The sequence below is a fragment of the Protobothrops mucrosquamatus genome, unplaced genomic scaffold, assembly GCF_001527695.2.
Source record: "Protobothrops mucrosquamatus isolate PMUCROS unplaced genomic scaffold, P.Mucros_1.0 scaffold1165, whole genome shotgun sequence".
Taxonomy (NCBI): Eukaryota; Metazoa; Chordata; class Lepidosauria; order Squamata; family Viperidae; genus Protobothrops; species Protobothrops mucrosquamatus.
This window is the reverse complement of record NW_015387380.1, coordinates 74,367-93,585: the sequence shown is the minus strand read 5'-3', so window position 1 is coordinate 93,585 and position 19,219 is coordinate 74,367. Positions and strand designations below refer to the sequence as shown.

The 19,219-nt window shown below is 38.9% G+C and overlaps 1 protein-coding gene across 1 annotated transcript in view; it reads left to right on the top strand.

The window, feature by feature from the left end:
* The first annotated feature begins 1,824 nt into the window (after window positions 1-1,824).
* Window positions 1,825-19,219, top strand: part of CDC5L (cell division cycle 5 like) — a 34,443-nt gene continuing 17,048 nt past the window's right edge. The window contains exons 1-11 of the mRNA XM_015820700.1: window positions 1,825-2,007; window positions 4,095-4,198; window positions 4,470-4,631; window positions 4,863-4,990; window positions 6,996-7,095; window positions 8,178-8,396; window positions 11,405-11,549; window positions 11,903-12,091; window positions 12,593-12,741; window positions 15,481-15,643; window positions 17,514-17,678. Of these exons, the coding sequence (XP_015676186.1) occupies window positions 1,963-2,007; window positions 4,095-4,198; window positions 4,470-4,631; window positions 4,863-4,990; window positions 6,996-7,095; window positions 8,178-8,396; window positions 11,405-11,549; window positions 11,903-12,091; window positions 12,593-12,741; window positions 15,481-15,643; window positions 17,514-17,678 (1,569 nt within the window). The 5' untranslated portion in view covers window positions 1,825-1,962. The remainder of the gene's footprint in view (window positions 2,008-4,094; window positions 4,199-4,469; window positions 4,632-4,862; window positions 4,991-6,995; window positions 7,096-8,177; window positions 8,397-11,404; window positions 11,550-11,902; window positions 12,092-12,592; window positions 12,742-15,480; window positions 15,644-17,513; window positions 17,679-19,219) is intronic.

The window sequence follows — 19,219 nt, the reverse complement described above, 5'->3', positions numbered from 1 at the left end:
TCTTCAATAGGCAACAATTGTGACCAGCAGCTCTGTTGTTAAGTGAAGCAGTCGCTAAATGGGAAATTGCATGACTGTGCCTGTACTAACCTTTTCCTGCTGCCCTGCCCTTTGGAATGTTCATCCCAGTGCCAGGATGATTAAAAAAAGGGGGAATTAATGTTTGTACAGGTAGTTCTTGATTACCAACTGCCTCAACCAGCGATTGTTTGAAATTACCATGGTGCTGAAAGCAGATTTATGACCAATGCCTTTACAATCTTTGAAGTTCCCCTCAGTCTTGTGATTGCCATTAGAGTCACTTATCCTCTACCTAGCCTGCTGTTTTTCTTTTTTTGCCTCCCTTGCAGACCGGATGGATAGGAGAGGAAGGGATTACAAGAGAGTGACTAGACACAGTGGCAAATACACAGTGGGACTACATATTGAAAGGAATGCACTTGCACTATACAAACATCCTGATGTATTTCCAATTGTTTCTTGCGTATTCTATTGTAATTCCTTCCGCGAGGATGGGAAGAGAACACTGCCTCAGTCAAATAATTCCTGAAGCAGAAGCGAGGAGCCACTCTGAAGCAACTAACTGAACTACGGTAGTGGCTGTGAAACAATTCATTGCCCGTTGTAATTTATTGTTCTGATGGCTTCTGCTCCTCGGGGGCTACTTATTGCAGCTTCATTTCCATCTATGAATTTGCCAAGTGGAAGTTATGTGCCAATTGCCTCCTTCAAGCTCTTTTTCCTGTTTGAGGAGAATCTGGCTAAGTTGGCATTGGGCTTTATTACCGTATTTGGTGTTACAAAGTCCCCTTGACAGAGAGACGCTGCAACTCTCATCCTAAGGGAATCATTACTGTCTTTTCTGGTTGACGAAGCCTCCCCCCTTGGAAGTGGAGAGTCAGAGGGTGCAATGTTTTATTTATTCGTTTTTGGCTTTTTTGCATTGCTATATAAGGCACATTTTAACAAGCCCCTCGTTAAATCACGTTTTGTCCACTTGGGTGCCGCTTACTCACCCTCTAGAGAGGGGTCCCTACAAGCTGAAGGCAAACAGGAGGAATGAGGGCGCCAAGTCCTCTCCACCCCTTCGCCGCTTACCTTTCTGAAACAGGAGCGCTAGCTCCTCCGCTGCCATGACTCAGTCAGGCGAACTAGAGGCACGAAAGAGAGCCGCCAGCTGCGCCCGCTCACTTTTCAAACTTTGGACGGTCTTGGGATAATCTCCCCAAATAGTCACGTGGCCACCACCCGCGCAGGCGCGAAGTGCACCTCGCTATAGCTTCCACGCCGGCGCTGGATGCGGTTGAGGAGCTCGGTCCGCGATGTGGGCCTCTGAGCAGACCAGAGCGCTTTTCTTTGAAGTTGGAGGGACCCGAAGAGACTTGGCGCTGCCGGGAAGGACTGCGGGGGATTCCTGCGGGGGGCGTTGGGCTATTTTCACTTTTGATTCGGACTTTATGGGATGCACGAAGTGTTTTCCGCGTATAAAGACAGAAATGGGGACAAGCAAAGACTTGAAAAAAAGAAATCTATAGAGCAGAAGTGCTGGGGTTGGGCTCCCGCATCGCAGTAATGCAAATCCAAACAAATTAAATTCCGATTCATAAACCAGTACTGAGAGGATTATGTTCTGGAGAGAAAGAACCAGCACCGTGGAATTAGTAAATTGTAGTGTGAAAAGCCATCATCCAGCTCCAGTTAAGTTTTCAGTACAAAATGAAACTATCCTGACTTAAGGAAAAACGAGCACGCACGCGCAGAGAACCAACACCGTCCCTGCCCACAAGTGGGCGGGGCTTCCTCTTGTCCAATCCCGAGCCTTTCTGAGAGTCCTCGTAGGAGACGTTCACTTGACAAGAGTGCGCCTGTGCGGTTGTCTAAGCTCCTCTCGGGTCGTTGGGGGCTTGCTTGTTCCGCCGTTGTTTGTCTCCCTTTGCAGGACTTTACTCATCTACCGTCACGATGCCGCGGATCATGATAAAAGGGGGCGTGTGGAGGAATACAGAGGTAATATTCTCACGGTTTCCCAACCTTTTTCAGAGCAGAGTTGCTCTTTCTCCGTAGGGCCTCTGCAGTTATGGCGACGGCGGCGACAAGCGCATGCGCAAAGGGCCCAGACGCATGCGTGGAAGAGAAAATGGATCTGGCTAGCGGTTCTGTTTTTTTTATTGCGTCGGGATGGAAGCTTACATCTTGCTTCCCCATGACGCCAAATAAGTATCTAAAGAGTACTAACAAGCAAAGCTAAATTCAGTGTGTGTTTCCTTCTCTGTATTGGGGACTGGAGCTCCCTCCCCGATCTCAATGAGAGCCAGTGTACTATAAGTGTATACTATAAGTTGGGACAAGGAGTAGGAAGCGCTAGTTCTGGTCCACTGAAGCTTCCTGCCTGACATTGGCCATTCTCGCCCTCACCTACTTCAGAGGATTTATGTTGGGGGGGGGGGGAAACAGGAGAAAGGAGGACGATCCATGGTGCTTTTAACTGCTGTGTAGGATCCAATCTGGGTCTGTCATCGGGACCAGATGTTTAGTCTACCGAGCTTTCGGACTCGTGCTGGAGCCCATCCTCAGGGAACTCCTCTCTCTTACTGATAAGAGAGATTGCACACCATTTTTGATGGTTGTTTCCAAATGGTTGTCTTGTATCTTCTAACTGTTGGCCAAACCTTAAGGCATGGTAGGAAACCTGTGGCTCTTCACTTCAGTTTCACGAAACGTAACCAGTGCCTTAAGAAAGACTGGAGCCAATTCCACGATAGATCTTTTTTGAAAGTGGGAAAATGTGAGCCTGAAATAAAAATTCGTATGGATGTTCTGCTAGGGATATTGAGTCCGGGCTGCAAAAATCTAGAAGCCTATTTGATGTGGCAGAGAATTTTCTGAATGTGTTTGCTGCCATCTAGCCATCATTTGAATTTTTGTATCCTTAGTTTAATAGTACATTCCTACTGTTGCATTTATATTTATACTGAATATGTGATTGAACATTAGAAAATTGTATAATTTTGAATGAAAACTTGGTTATATCAGTTCTATGCATGCCTTTCCAGAGATTTGTTTTAAATATACATAGTTCTTATCACCATAAGGGAGCCCAAAATTTCCGTTGCTAAGACAGACAGTTAAGTAATTTCTGCCTCATTTTACGAACATTTTTGCCACAGTTGAGCAAATACTGCAGTTATTAAGTGAATTCTGGTTGTTAAGTGAGTCTGTCTTCCCCCATTGACTTTGCCTGTTGGAAGCCAGCTGGTAAGGTTACAAATGGTGATCACATGACCTTGGGACAGTGCAACGGCCATAAATACATGCCATTTGCCAAATGCCTGAATTTTGATCATGTGACCATGAGGATGCTGCAACTGTCGTAAGTGTGAAAACCACTCATAAATCACTTTTTTCAGTGTCATTGCAACTTTGAACAGTTGCTGAATAAATCATTGTAAATCGAGAACTATCCGTAATGGAACCTGAACCAAAGCAGTATAGGGATCAAGCTGTTAGACAACCATACCTGACATTTTTCATTATCTTGTCTAAATTGTCTATAAGGAAAAGGCAGGCAAACTGCAAAAAGTATTTTGGAATTCACTTTCACACAGATAGTACATTCAGTGAAATAATAAGTAAATGGATAGTTCATTGTTTCTCAAACGTGGCAGTCCACACACCTTCAAGCTGTCAGGGTTGAGAAGCATTGGGCTAGTTATATATTCAGTTGGTTTTGACAGTCATAGAGGAACATATCTATTAAGAGATTGACCCATAACAGTACTTGAACGTTCTAATAAAGCTCCATCATAGACGTCTGTTCCATCAGTTTGATCTACTGGAACATGGTGGTCCATACAATCTAGCTCACCTTCCTGATATTTCTTAGTAAACAATCCCAAATCTTTTCTTTTAATTTCATTTAATCTTTTGTTCTTATGTTAAGGGAGGAAGAGGAGAAAGGGGGTGGATTATGAAAGGAGACAAAATTGACTTTTCATGCAAACCTGGCCCCTTTTTATAAGAAGTTTTAATTGGAACTTAAACAAAATCCTGTTAAATAAATACTGTAATAAACAAAACTCTCTTTTTCTTTTAAGGATGAAATTCTTAAAGCAGCTGTAATGAAATATGGCAAAAACCAGTGGTCTCGTATTGCCTCTTTGTTGCACAGAAAATCAGCAAAGCAATGTAAAGCCAGATGGTAATGTAATTTCATGTAATTTTAAAATAGATTTGGTTATGTTAGTGAATTTTTTTTTATTTTACCTAGTAGGCAGAAGCCTTCTAAAAATTCTACAAAAAAAATAGTTTTGGGATTAAACTAATGTCAGAAATATTTGTGTAAAAAAATTACACAAAAGAAATCCAAGAAATTTACTTCTTAAAACTGAAGATCAGTGCTGATATTTTAATATATTCTTATATTTAATAGAAACTTTTTGTTAAGCAACAAAATTTTCATTTTGCATAAGGTATGAATGGCTAGACCCAAGTATTAAGAAGACAGAATGGTCACGAGAGGAAGAAGAGAAATTGCTCCATTTGGCCAAACTTATGCCAACTCAGTGGAGAACTATTGCACCAATTATTGGACGAACAGCTGCCCAGTGCTTGGAGCATTATGAATTTTTATTGTAAGTAATTTTTCATTGTAATGGGAGCATAGATTCTTAGATGATGGCATACTTCCTGTTATAGAAATGCCTAAACTTTTTGAAGAAAACTTTGAGGTGCTTAATAATAGAACAGGATTTTTGCTTTGATTCTTATAGCATTCTGGAAATTGCAGTGATTACTAAATTGTGTAATTTTCTTAGAAATGTTGTTTTCTTATTTTTGTGTTGTTTTTTGTATCATCTTGATAGAGATAAAGCTGCTCAAAGGGACAATGAAGAAGAAACTGCCGATGATCCTAGAAAACTTAAACCTGGAGAAATTGATCCAAACCCAGAAACTAAGCCAGCCAGGCCAGATCCTATTGATATGGATGAGGGTATGCTTGATTTTTTTTTTTTCAAATTATGTCTCCCTTTGGTCGAAGCAGTCCCTGAGTATTTTCCCTTTTCTGTTTTATGTTTTTAAATTAATGTTTGTCCTATTCATTTTCTTTATTAAATCAATAGTACGATAGTCTTATCTCAAGAGGGAGGGAGGGAAGAAAAAGAGAAAGAAAGAAAAGAAAAGAAAAGAAAGAAAGGAAAGAAAGGAAAGAAAGAAAGAAAGAAAGAAAGAAAGAGAAAGTTGAGCTAGATTTGAGGGAGTCTTTATCTTATAAACACAGAATATGTTGATAATAATGGCCTTAGGCTGGGTTTCCCCTAAATGTGCCTTTCTTCCTATCACATCCTGGTGTTTTCATTGTTTTCCGAGGATCTCCAGGAAATACAGTTTAGGGAGAGATACCTGGAACACTCTTTAGAGAAAGATAAAAAGTGAACTAATAGCATGATTAAGAATCCATATTAAGGATTACATCATGGTGATATGATGGCAAAACATTTTTCTGCTTTTTTGTGTCTGTAGATAGCTACCCTGTTTAAAGCTTTCTGGGCCCTATTAGAGAAGAATGGGTCACAAGACAATCTACCAGGCCATTGTGAGGACTTGGACTGTGACTAGACAGATCCGCTTGAAATGGCAGGGCCTTATGAAATAATCTGGAGTGAGTTTGATTTTCTGATTCTCAAAGTCCCATAATGAAAGAAATGAATGGGTTTCTCCAGTCACCAAATTAACAGAGTGTTAGCTTGGTCAGCTTCATGTTAGACCCAGCCAGTTTCACTCAGTGTTAAAGATAAGGAGAGATCATGCCTGTCATCCTTGACTTGCGAAATGCTACAGGGTTTGATGCTCTCTCCCTTCTATTTAACACTGCATAAAACTACTAGGTGAGTTCATCCATCAGTTCCTGGTTACCTATATATCATGACTCTGGAGTGGCTTAATGGGAGCGTCAAAGTCTTGGAATCTCCAGTTCTTATTCAAAAAGCAGGTGGCAGCTGTGACCAAAAAAGCTTTTTGCACAGGAATATCTAGTATGCCAGTTGTGCCTTTCCTGGACTGGGGGCCCTTCAGACAATCAAGTCACTCAAGCCCTTCAATCATGAGATGATTGAATTACTATATTTGCTGTATATAAGGGCTGTCCTGCAGACTATCCAGAAGCTAAACTGGTCCAGAATGCCACACACGCAGTATTTGTTCATTATGCTCACACAATCTCACTGCTTCAACAGTTGCTCTAGTTACCAGTCAGCTTCTAGGGGCACTCCAGGTGATTAATTATTACTTTTAAAGCTGTTCATTGCAGAGCATCTGGCTATTTAAAGAATTGCTTATCTTCATTTGTTTCTGCCCATCCAGTAAGATCAAGCAGGGTGACACTGTTGTAGTTCCCATTCAAACAATGTTACTTTGTGGTACCTAGGAAGTATGCCAATTCTTTTGCAGTGCTGATCCTCTGGAACAGTATCCTCCCAGAGACACATTTAGGAAAACTGTTGAAAACATGGTTGTTCTTCCAGGCCGTGTGATAAGGTGGTCATAGAGTCCCCATTAGTTACGTCTGCCTATGGTGGGTATATTGCTTTTCTGGTTGGCCAGGATTTAAATCTATTGCAGTGCAGTTTTCTGAATATTGTCAAAATATTAAGATAACAAATCAGAAAAGAGAAGCTGAATGTAGACTGTTCTAGAAAATGGTGTTATGCCTGAGATGTTTCAGTCTGAGATTCTAGCCTCAGTAATGTAAAAGCAAACTTAGATTATTCTTTAATCTAAAGAATAGAGCTGAATATAGAATTATAATGGATATAAGTTAAGAATTCTATCAAACTAAATGAGTTCAAAGAAGATTTAAGTGATGTAGAATTTGTAGGTTTTAGAATTTGTAGCTGATGTAGAATCTATAGGGTTTTTTTTCAACTTTTGAAAGGCTGTTCTGATCTCATGTTGCCACTTGTAAATGAATGAATGGACTTTGTATATTTGTTTTGCAGATGAACTTGAGATGCTTTCTGAAGCTAGAGCTCGTTTGGCTAACACTCAGGGAAAGAAAGCCAAAAGGAAAGCAAGAGAGAAGCAGTTAGAAGAAGCCAGGTAGATAACAGCCTACACCTCAAGTACTTTTTGATTCAACTTAGTTGCTTCTAATTAGATTTAAGATTTAACAATGTTTTCATGCTCCAAGTTTGACATAAATAGCTTGGGTTTTTCAAGATTTACTTTGTATGCATGGCAGATCTGTGGGATGGGTTCTAAGGCTCACTCCTTGCAGCCCCTAATACATTTGGATCTAGATGAATGGACTCCACCCCCTTCCTTGATCTGATTCACTTTCTGCTAAGCACTTCAGAATTTGACAAATTGATGTTAAATCATTAAAGAAAAGTTAAAATTGGGATGAGATTATGGATTTCAATTCAGCAGTATTACATTCCTTTCACATTTATTAGTGGTAAAGCCAAATTGTTGATTTAATGTGGTAAAGGGCCATAAGATTGAACATTATGCAGTTCATTACATTTAATGGCTGAAATGTTCAGTTTGGATTTGAGAAACCAGTACTGAGGTCTGATAGTGGATCCCACTGAGTGATTAAGTTCACATAAGACATCATCCTAAACCAGGAGTTTTAAATAATTAATTAGTTATAGTGACCTAGCTCGCATTCCAACGTTTAGGCAGCCTTGTACATTTATGAGAAAAGTCTGGAATATGTTGAAAACAGAGTGTTTATTGTAATGAAAGAGTTAATTTGGTTCTAATTATCTGCAACTCTTGAACTTGTCTTACTGGTTTCTTATATTTTCAGACTGCACAGGAAAGTCATTGTAGTTTATCGTTCTACATACAGTACTTGGAAGATGTGAGGGACTTTAGTTTGAAATTACAAGATTCTGGATATAAAATAAAATGCATCTACTGAATCTTGCCATTGAGGTTGAATAATGTGCATTTCAAGACTTCATAATTGTGATAAAGCTAGTAGAACCAATCACATATTTGAAATACTGCATTTAAACCTGGAGATTTTTTTGTCTTTCGAAATTCAATGATTGAATGGAGATTTGTTTTTTTTAAAAAAAAGCATGGATATTTTATGTATCAATGCCTTCAACAAAAGTGTTCTTTATGTTATAGCCTTTAACATTTACTTCAAATTTGATTTTACTCCTCAGACGTCTTGCTGCTCTACAAAAAAGAAGAGAACTCCGAGCTGCAGGAATTGAGATCCAGAAAAAAAGAAAAAAGAAAAGAGGAGTAGATTACAATGCTGAAATCCCATTTGAAAAGAAACCTGCTCTTGGTTTTTATGATACATCAGAAGAAAACTATCAGGCACTGGATGCAGATTTTAGGAAACTAAGACAACAAGATTTGGATGGGGAATTGAGATCGTAAGTAGAATTTGGATTAAAGTATTACGTGGAGCAAAGTCTTGTGATATATCAAATTCTGTTTGTGGCCCTCACAAAACTTAAATATTGATGTTGTTCAAGTTGTACATGTTTCTCTTCACATACAGCAAGGGCATCCATTTATCTCCTGTTTCTAATTGTGAGGGGTCTTTGGGAAAACATGGAGATTCCAGAAGAATGTGAATGTCATTCTTTTTGCATACAGATATTGAATAAAACCTTTTCTCTGACTATTTTAAAACTATTTCTAGCCCCTTGCATTTAGAATAGAATAGAGCTGGAGGGGCCCTTGGAGGTCTTCTAGTCCAGCCCCCTGCTTAAGCAAGAGAACCTATACCATCTGAGACACGTGACTGTCTAGCCTGTTCTTAAAACTCTGCAGTGATGGAGCCCACAATTTCTGGAGGCAAGCTGTTCCACTGGTTAATTGTCCTCACTGTCAGGAACTTTCTCCTTAATTCCAGGTTGCTTCTCTCTTTGATCAGTTTCCAATCATTGTTTCTTATCCTGCCCTCTGGTGCTTTGGTGAATAACGTGACCCCCTCTTCTTTGTGGCAGTCCCTCAGATACTGGAACACTGCTATCATGTCTCCCCTACTTCTTCTTTTCTTTAGACTAGCCAAACCCAAGTCCTGCAGCCATTCTTCGTATGTTTTAGTCTCCAGGCCTTTGATCATCTTCGTTGCTCTTCTCTGAATTTTTTCCAAACTCTCAACATCTTTTTTGTGATGTGGTGACCAAAATTGGCTGCAGTATTCCAGGTGTGGTCTTATTAGGGTTTTATAAAGCGGTACTAACACCTCACATGATCTTGATTCTATGCCTCTGTTTATACAACCCAGGATTGTATTAGCTTTTTTGGCTGCTGCTGCACACTGCTGGCTCATAGTCAAATGATCGTCCACTAGGACTGCAAGGTCCCTCTCACAGTTACTGTTTTTATGCCAGGTCTCGCCTAATCTGCACTTGTACTTTTGATTTTTCCTGCCTAAATGTAAAACTTTGCTTTTCTCCACATTGAAACTCATTTTGTTAGACAGAGCCCATTGAACAAGTTTGTCAAGATCTTTTTGTATCCTGAGTTTGTCTTCTGGAGTGTTGGCTAATCCTGCCAGTTGGATGTCATCTGCAAATTTGATGAGTTCCCTTTCAGTTCCCTCATCTAAGTCATTTGCTAAGTCATTTACTAATCCCTGTAGTTTAAAAACAATAATAAAGCACTTATGCTGGAATTTCTTAGGGTTAATCACTCATTTTTATCTTCTTGTAAATATAGCGTAAGCATATTTTGTACAGCTTCCTCAAAAGATATCTGGAAGAGCTACCCTCTGTTTGTGCTCCCGTCTGTGGCAGCTCTAAAATGATAAATTACATTCTTCTGAAAAAATAGTTTTGAACTTATAATTTTAATCATCTTAATATTTAACAGTGTTAACTTTCCGTGGGAAAAAATGGCAACAACAATTTTCAGATGCCAATCTATATAAATAAAAATGTAAATGTTCGTTTGTTCAAAATCTTAAATCTTCGAAAGTTCTTCACCGATTGCTTTGAAATTTTGACACAACGTTGCATTCGAATGTGCACGTGTTTTTATATACCTACTATTATATAGATGTCACACCTGTGACAGGTAAAAACATGCTTTTTTAAAAAAACAGCGCCATCTGTTGGACGTAAAAGCAACACACGCTTTTACCAGACTGAGCCACAGCAACGCGTGGCTGGGTACAGCTAGTTATAAATAAAATAATAATATACAGGGGATCCTTGGCAGAGCAGGAGGGAGCCCAAGAGGAAAAGAGCAAGAAAGCATGTTTCTTCCCCTTTCCTTTTCCTCCCCTGTCTTTTTCTCTGCCCTTTTTCTGGTCTCCCTCTCTCTTCACCCCCCCCCCCCATTTTTTTCTGCTCTTCACATTCTCAAACTCAACCCCTCCTCTCACTTCTACACACTTCTACACTGCTTAGGTACCCAGTGCAGATTTGCTTTCCCTTCTCCCTCTTTTTCTACTCTCTTCCTTCTTTGGAGCAGCACCAGCAGTGAACAGCATGTCAAATTTACAGTGGTGGTGAACAAGGGGGGCTTACAACCAGAGTTCCAGTTGTTGCAGCATTCTCACAGCCATGTGATTGCAGTCCAGGTGCTTGCAATTACGCTCTTACAGTGAGCTTCAGGCACATGATTGCACATGATTGCAATTTCCAATATTTCTTGCTTGCTTCCCACAAACAAAGTTAACAGGGAAGCCAACAGAAAGTTGGAAGTTGCTCCTGCTCCCACCCCCCACTGCTTTCTTGCTCATTTGCGCTCAGTAATGCCTTCCCATGGCACCTGCACACCCACCCATGTGCCATAATGTCTGCACTCAGTAGTGCCTGGCCACTTCTTCTGCCAGCTTGCTTGGCTGAGACTCCCATCTCCTCCCCCTTGACCCCCATGGTCCTGAAATTACAAAAGCAACTGGGACATCCAGGATTGCTGTCACTAGGGTCATGTGATATTGCTTTCGTTCCATTTTTTCCCCGGTTAAATCGTTTTTATTAGCTTATAGTATACAATACAAAGAAAATACAAAAGCAAATAGTGGGAAAGATAGGCAAGGGGAAAGAGAATAAAAAAGTGAGGGAAGGGAAGGGAAAAAAAAGAAAAAGGCATTGACTTCCAACTTCCTTTGGTTCAGTAGAATAGAATATCAACATCAAACATCAATTTTTTACTTTTACAAAATAGTGTAAACTAGCCATTTCAATAACAACAAGCTTTCATTCCATTCTGATGAAAAATGAAACATACAATATCTGCTAATAACCTAGATTGTAAGAGAATTTGCAAACAACTGGATTCATTGAAATTTGGAATATGATAGCTCCTATGAACAATAACCTTTCTATAAATTTCATCTCTTTCCTATCCAGTTCTGAAGCATGTTAGATGATTTTTTTTGTAAAAAAAACTTTGTATTTAATTAATTTATTTTATTTATTAGTGAAAAAGAAGGAAGAGAGCGAAAGAAAGATAAGCAACAGCTGAAACGGAAAAAAGAATCTGATTTACCATCAGCAATTCTTCAGACTAGTGGGGTTTCAGAATTTACTAAAAAACGAAGTAAGCTGGTGCTTCCAGCTCCTCAGGTACGTTTCTTGTTATTATCGCTAGTAGTTCTTCTGTTGGTGTGAAAGAGAAATGTCTTACAGATTTGTTTAATAATGGAAACAGAACACTCATCGGTAGAAGCACAAACTGTGTTTCATTTAGACTGCAATAACAAACATATAAGTTGTGATGCATAAACTATATCAGTTTATGCAAATCGGTCTGTTCCTCCCTTATTGTCTCCAGGTGGAATATGCAGCACAAGCATTCTCTTCTTTCATAATATACCACTTTCTTGAGGTTAAAGTTGGGATTTTTTCTAGCTGTTGCCAATGCCTGTATATTACAATCCTGCAATATTGTTTCTTATTTTATTTGCTCCTTATTTAAGATTTCAGATACAGAACTTGAGGAAGTAGTTAAAGTTGGTCAAGCAAGTGAAATTGCCCGTCAAACAGCAGAAGAATCTGGAATTACAAATTCTGCTTCCAGCACGCTCTTATCAGAATACAGTGTAACCAACAACAGCATTGCCCTTAGAACACCTAAAACACCTGCAGCACAGGACAGAATCCTACAGGTAATGCCTAAAAAAAACAAATTGTCTTTGCAACTTCCATTACTACAATTCTGCCTGCCATGGAGTAAAAATATTGGGAAAGGCTAAATACCAGCAGATAATTTTTACATATTTATTCGGTTCTCTCGTTCTCTCCCTCCCTCCCTCCCTCCCTCCCTCTCTCTCTATATATATATATGTGTGTGTGTGTGTGTGTGTGTGTGTGTATATGTATATGGGGGGAAGAAAAATAAATGCAGAAGCAGCTCAAGTATAAGGCTTAAAAAGAGACTTTTTGTAACCAAAATGAACTCTAATTTAAAACATTCAGATAGTGGTAAACACTAATTCCTTGTTCAGAGACATTAGATATCTGTTCGTAATTTTGTATATGTGCTTGTATATGGTGATTCATAATTTGTATATTATTCTGACTTCAGCTGAATTATATTTTTTTAAATTATGATTTGAGTAGTGATTTTGAAAAATGTTTATTATGCACTTTGTATGTCTTCCCTACAGGAAGCTCAGAATTTAATGGCACTTACAAATGTTGACACCCCCTTGAAAGGGGGTCTTAATACACCTCTCCATGAAAGTGATTTCTCTGGAATAACACCTCAAAGACAAGTTGTTCAGACACCAAATACTGTGCTTTCCACTCCCTTCAGGTAACTTAAGACTACTTTAGTTGTTGAGAAGGGTATTTTAGATTTCCCTGCAAAGAATGAGGGACAGTTTCTGCTTGGATGATTAGGTTGATTCCTAAGACAATTCCCAGTAGCCTCCTGCCACTTAGGGATCCTTTATACAGAAGAAATTTGAATGTTCAGTATATTGAACAACATCACTGAAGCATCCTGCAGTAAGAATGAAGTTATACTTTTCATATATAGAACTGTACCCTTAAGGATCTTTGCAAAGAAAATAAAGCTACAGTTATATAGATATGTGTGTTAAACACAAAAGTGTCCTCAATTTAGGTAAGAACAGAATAACCTTCCTGCAACACTTCTTTAGAAAGTTCTAAATGGCTGCATTATGATAGAACAAAATTTAAGCTCTTAATATTTTGAATTCTGTTCAAAACAATTGAAGTTTGCATACATATATTTGGTGTTCCTTGTTCCCCTGGTTGTTTTTTTACCTCAAAGCTACAAGAATGAATAGTTCATAGATTTTTTTTAATGTTTTCAAAAATATTTTAAAATTTTAAGAACTATGCTCTGGCAATTTTTCATGCTGTTTTTGACTCCTAGTGATAATTTGAATATAACGTAATGTATATATTAAGCAAGTTCGAAAAAGAACAGGAAGCCTCTTTATCTTTCAGTACAACTCCTGCTTTATAATTATATACACCACAATGTGAAGTAATAGCTGCCAGTTCTTTAGCTGGTGCTGGCTTACATACATATCAAGTAACAAGTCACAGTTTACCAGTATAGTATGTGTGTGAATCCAAGCAGTGTGGCCTTTTGATAGACGGAAATTTTGTCAATGCATAGTCGTGTCCCAAAAATTTTGGTATGGCATCTAGTGTGCCAGAAATAATTGGGACCACCATGGCTGGTTTACTATTACTCCAAAACGTTGTTATTATTAGATATTTTTGCTTGCCTTATACCCAAAGAAAAGAAAAAAAATGTTTCTGCTTAGTTGTTATAAGAATAATTATATCTCAGTAGCAAAAACAGACCACATTTACATTCTAATTCACAGCAGTCTCTAAGTGGAATTTTCTTCCAATGCGATTTTCCCATGTATTTTACCAGGAAACATAGATAGGGCAGGCGAGAAAAGTCAGTGCCTTCCTAACCATACCCAAGCACTCTGAATTTGTTGACGATGTCCATTTTGCTCTATGAATTCATGGTGACCTAACCCTAACCCTAAGTGGAATTTTCCTCCAATGGGATTTTCCCATGTATTTTACCACAAAAGATAGATAGGGTAGGCTAGAAAAGTCAGTGCCTTTCTAACCATACCCAAGCACTCCGAATTTGTTGGCAATGTCCAATCTGCTTTCCGAGTTCCTGGTGACTTAACCCTAACCCTAAGTCTGTGGTGGCAAACCTATGGCACGCGTGGGCATAGGCAACATCACCCCAGTCCTAGGCCTTCAGCTGGGTTTTATAAAAGCTTTTCGCCTTAGGCTTCTGCCATTATGTGCAAAAAAAAAAAGTTCAATCAATCAATTTCAACTTTTCGCGGGGAAAAAAAGATCTCGCAAAGTTGGAATTGATGCATTGAACTTTTTAGTCCCACCTAGTCTGCCGTTACCATTGCAGCAACGCCCACCCAATGGGCCACACTCACCCAATGGGCCACGCCCACCCCTCATCCAAACGATACATAAGTGGGTTCTGGGTTGCAGTTTGGGCACTCAGTCTCTAAAAGATTCGCCATCACTGCTCTATAAAATACCAAAATCTGCATTTAAGTGCACTCTGAAAGTCACTGGTAACCAAGTTCAAAAATATACAGTATGCATCCACAGAAAACTCTTTTAATGCAAAACAAAATTGAAGTCTTTTTTTTTCAAATCCAGTCTGAAAACTCAAGATCAGCAAGTCACACAAATATGCAAAGCCCATAGGAATACCAAACTGAAGATACAAGGGCCTGTATTCAACCGAACAAGAGTTATCGGAGATTTTTTTTAAAAAATAAATCTGTACATTGGTTTCTTGAGTTTCAGAACTTTTTTAAAAGTGAAGATTGTGATCCCGACTCCTCCCTAGGAAAGAATGACCCTTGACTCCATAAATGTTAAACTTTTACTAGAGATGTTGAGTGCAGCGTGAGCAAGGCAAGCTCTGAAGAAAAACCATGCAAAAATCATATTGAAAGCAATTCTCGATGTCCAAAACCCTCCCCCTGGGAGAGCAGTCCAATCAGGTCTTGTTCCAATATTTTGGGAATGTGCCTCTAGCGCCACAGCAAATTCCTTTCCCAGAGCCGGTGTCCTTGAAGGCAGGAAGATGACTCGGTTTAGCACCTCTGTTTCCTATCAATTTGCATACTCCCCAATTTCCCACAAGAGTCTTTCACACTTCCAGCACTCTGCCCCTCCCGAGTGCCCCCCCCCCCCGTTATGGCAGTTCAAAGAAGACAACGATAGGCAGCTGACAACAGGCTTCTTGAGTAGTTAACAGGGGACTGCCTGTGATGTAGATAGAACTGCTGGTTTTTTCATCCCAAATCTTATAGTTCACTATCTCTCTAATCTCATCTACTTTGTTCATCAAACAAAATTCCTTTTTTTTCTACCTTTTTTATGCCCTTATAATTTTGTTACCTGCTAATTCAAAACTTAAAACACAGTCATATTAGTAAGTGCTCTGATAAATATATTTAAGTGGTTCAGATGTTGTCCGAGAACTGACACATATATTGTATTTTTCTAGGACTCCTACTCATGGAGCTGAAAGCCTGACTCCTCATAGTGGAATGACTCCCAAGCCAGTGATAGGAGTGACACCAGGCAGAACTCCATTGCGTGATAAGCTAAATATTAATCCTGAGGAGGGGATGGCAGATTACAGTGATCCATCCTATACAAAACATATGGTAGGTAAGAAAATACCTTAATATGCATAAAATGCAATATTTGAATTCTAATGTAATACTGTATTTCACTAGATCAGGGGTAGGCAACCTTGGCTCTTTTGTGACTTGTGGACTTCAACTCCCAGAATTCCTGAGTCACCATGGCTGGTTCAGGAATTCTGGGTATTGAAGTCCACAAGTCATAAAAGAGCCAAGGTTGCCTACCCCTGCACTAGATAAAGCTCACAAAATTGTAAATCAAACAGGAATTAGTTTGAAACTTCATAGGAAGACAGATGCAGTGCATATTGTTTTCTTTTTTAAAGCAGTAGTATTAAACTCCAAGAAACAGTACATGATCAAATTCTCATTAGGAATGTCCAGACATACATAGTCAGATCTTATTCTGTGGAGTTCAAAACCTCTCCTGGAAATTCATGGACCTTTATGCATTACTGTATACAAGGCATTAGCTTTAGGAGCTATCCAAAACCTGGCGCTCAGTAGTATTGCAGGAAAGAAGATATAGAATGCTATATATACAGTCCATCTTCTCTTTGTTTTTATTAAAATAGTGGTATTGGGAAAATGTATATTCTACTTTTCTTCCTCACTAAAGATAAAATATAGATACCTTCAGCAAGCTCGATTACCTAATGAAGTAATTGCATTGGGGAGATAAACTGCACGGGGAATATTAAAACGCTTCCATCTCCAGCATGACTACTTATGTGCTTTTATATTGGAAATTTGGAGGAGAGTTTTAACATTTTTATACATAACATCTGATGTGTACATATAATGAGATTCTGCTTTTCCTATCTCTTGGGAGAAAAAAGCAAAATGGCAGAATACATGGAAGGATTTGAGGTTTTATTAGCAACTTAGAGGATCGATTGATAAATTTCCTATTGGTTGAACTTTAACTTCCTTACGGAAATCTATGTCAGCTTGAGAGGCTGGCTTAAAAACTATGCTTGTGATCAAGTGACAAGGAATTTCTGAAGGCTACAAAATAAATTATACAGAGGATAAAAGCTATAGAAAAAAGGTAATTTAGTACATTGTTGAAATAGTTTTCAAAACTATTGAAGACTCCTGTGTAAGTAATAGGGCGCTAGTGACATTGCAGAGTTGGAAAGCTTTTTCTGTAATCACATCTGCTTTAAGAAAATGGTCCCCAAAATGGAGCACTTGAACATCATCTGAGGATTTTCTTCTATAAATAAAGCTTAATTTTAATTTTTAGAATTCTTTTTCAACTTTGGAGTTGTATTTGAAGTACAAATTTGAAACTTCACAGTCTGACTTCTTCTGGATGATGTGTTTCTGAAAAATTGCAAGCCTAGTCCCAGAATGGCCACATTGTATGTCAGTATGTTCTAGAGGAAGAACGGAACACGCTTTGAGTTTTCCTCTGTCTAATGAAGATCATCCTGTGGATTCAGCTGGTTGGAAACCTGTGCCCAAGAATTCACAATTTTGCATGGAAACTTCAATGTCTCATTTTTGCTTTGCTATGCTGCAAAGTTTTATGAATTACTGTATTTAATTAGTCTGTGGAACGGATTCTTAACAGATGCTGGCAAGATAATTTGCAAATGACATTTTTGGTGGGATAATTTAACTGTCCAGAAAATGAGAATAAAATTTGAAGTCCCCTTCAGAAGAGGGGGAAAGACTAATTCCAAGACAGAGAGAGAGATTGTAAAATGTGGTTTGTTTAGGTTAGAAATGAATTGTATTCATAATTATTTGTATTTTTATATAGATGTTACCTGATACCTGAAAATGATTTCAACCATTCTTCCAGAGAAAAAAGCATATTTGATTTTAGGAAAGCGATTTTTTTCTTACATTGCCTTTATTAAATTCTTTTAACATTTTGTAGGAAAGAGAATCCCGTGAAAATTTGCGTCTAGGACTGATGGGCCTTCCTGCGCCAAAGAATGACTTTGAAATTGTTCTACCAGAAAATGCAGAGAAAGAGCTTGAGGATCATAATGCAGATGACACGTACATTGAAGATGCAGCTGAAGCAGATGCTCGCAAACAGGTAAAATGTGTAAAAGAGGAATTGGCAGCAATTAATTTGTCAGCATAGAACAAAAGGATGCTTATAATATACCTTCCCATGTATTATAATAATTTAGATTACATGTTTTGCTTCTAAGGAATATACTCTCATAGAGCTATTGATAAATAAATGTAAAGTCTGTTAAAATGGTAAATTGCAACAAAAACCCACCCACAATTAAAAATATGAGAGATCAGAATATAGTTGATCTCTGCCTGGGGCATGGAAATATAAGAATAGGCTTCAGACAATGATCCTTCAGAAAAATTCAACAGGCAAGATGCAGCAGACTACTGATTGTCAGACTGATCTGTTAAAACAGGGGTGTCAAACTTGCGGCCCATGGGTCGGATGCATCACGCGCAGGCCAGGCCTACCCCAGCTCCGCAAAGGCAAAAAAAGTTGCAATGCATCACGTGACGTGATCAAATTTGACACCTGTGTGTTACAAGAACAAGCAGGTTTATAGTTCTTCAGTCGTTAGGTTTAAAATGATCATTTGAGTTATTATCCTGTGGTTAAAGATAATTTTTAAATTAAGATTCTTGGCCTGTGTTCAGGCATCTCTATGGCATTATTTGAAAGCTTATACCTAACTACATTTTAACCTTGCACACTGCATGAATTCCACCATTGACTTTGACTCACTGTATTATGCAATCCCAGGAAACCTTTGAGTAAATCATGGGTAGGTAATTGTGACTAAGATAATGATCACTTCCTAAACCAATACATATTTAGGAGACAGTTATGTAAATCACCATATATACTCCTTCATTGTCAGTGAAAAAAACCTGCTAAATTGCTGGTTCACAAGCAGTTAAAAAAATGTGACGAACTTCCAGTTTGCCATCATGGTGCCTGCGGACACAAGAAGGTGAGCTCCATCTTCCGCATCCTAATTCATTCCACTGGGGGACCCTGGAAAGGATTGAAAGTCACCCTGTATGGGCGACGAGAAAGGAGGGGACCCCTGTTTGATCACGGGAGGGCGGCGGCCCTTCCGTTTGATTCAGGGAAGCCCTCCAAACCGGTGGGGGAAAGACTGGCCATAGCACTGTGGCTCGTCACTAAGCTGTTGACAGCTGAAGTCAAAATTACCACCAAGCAACTTTAAAGCAACGCGGATGAAACTGGGTGAGACCTGATCTTCTCTTTAAGACTTTAAGTATTTTTTTCCTGTAAAAGCTGCCCAAAGTATTTTTCCCCCTGTAAGGAGAGAGGGAAGGAAATTTTTATCCCACCCTCTAAGAAAAGCGGCGACTAACTACCCAGGGGAAACAGAGCAACTATAAGAACAATTTTAATCTAATTGGATTTCATTTATTTAGACTTATATGCCGCCCTTCTCCCTACAGGACTCAGGGCGGCTCACAGCATATTAAAACAACACAAACATTTTCCCCAATAAAAGCCAATTAAAAACAAATATTTAACGCTGTGTTAATTAAAATTCTGATTAAAATTGTCCCTATTTAAAATTCTCCCTAGGCCAGACCCGCTTGCTGAAAAAGCCATGT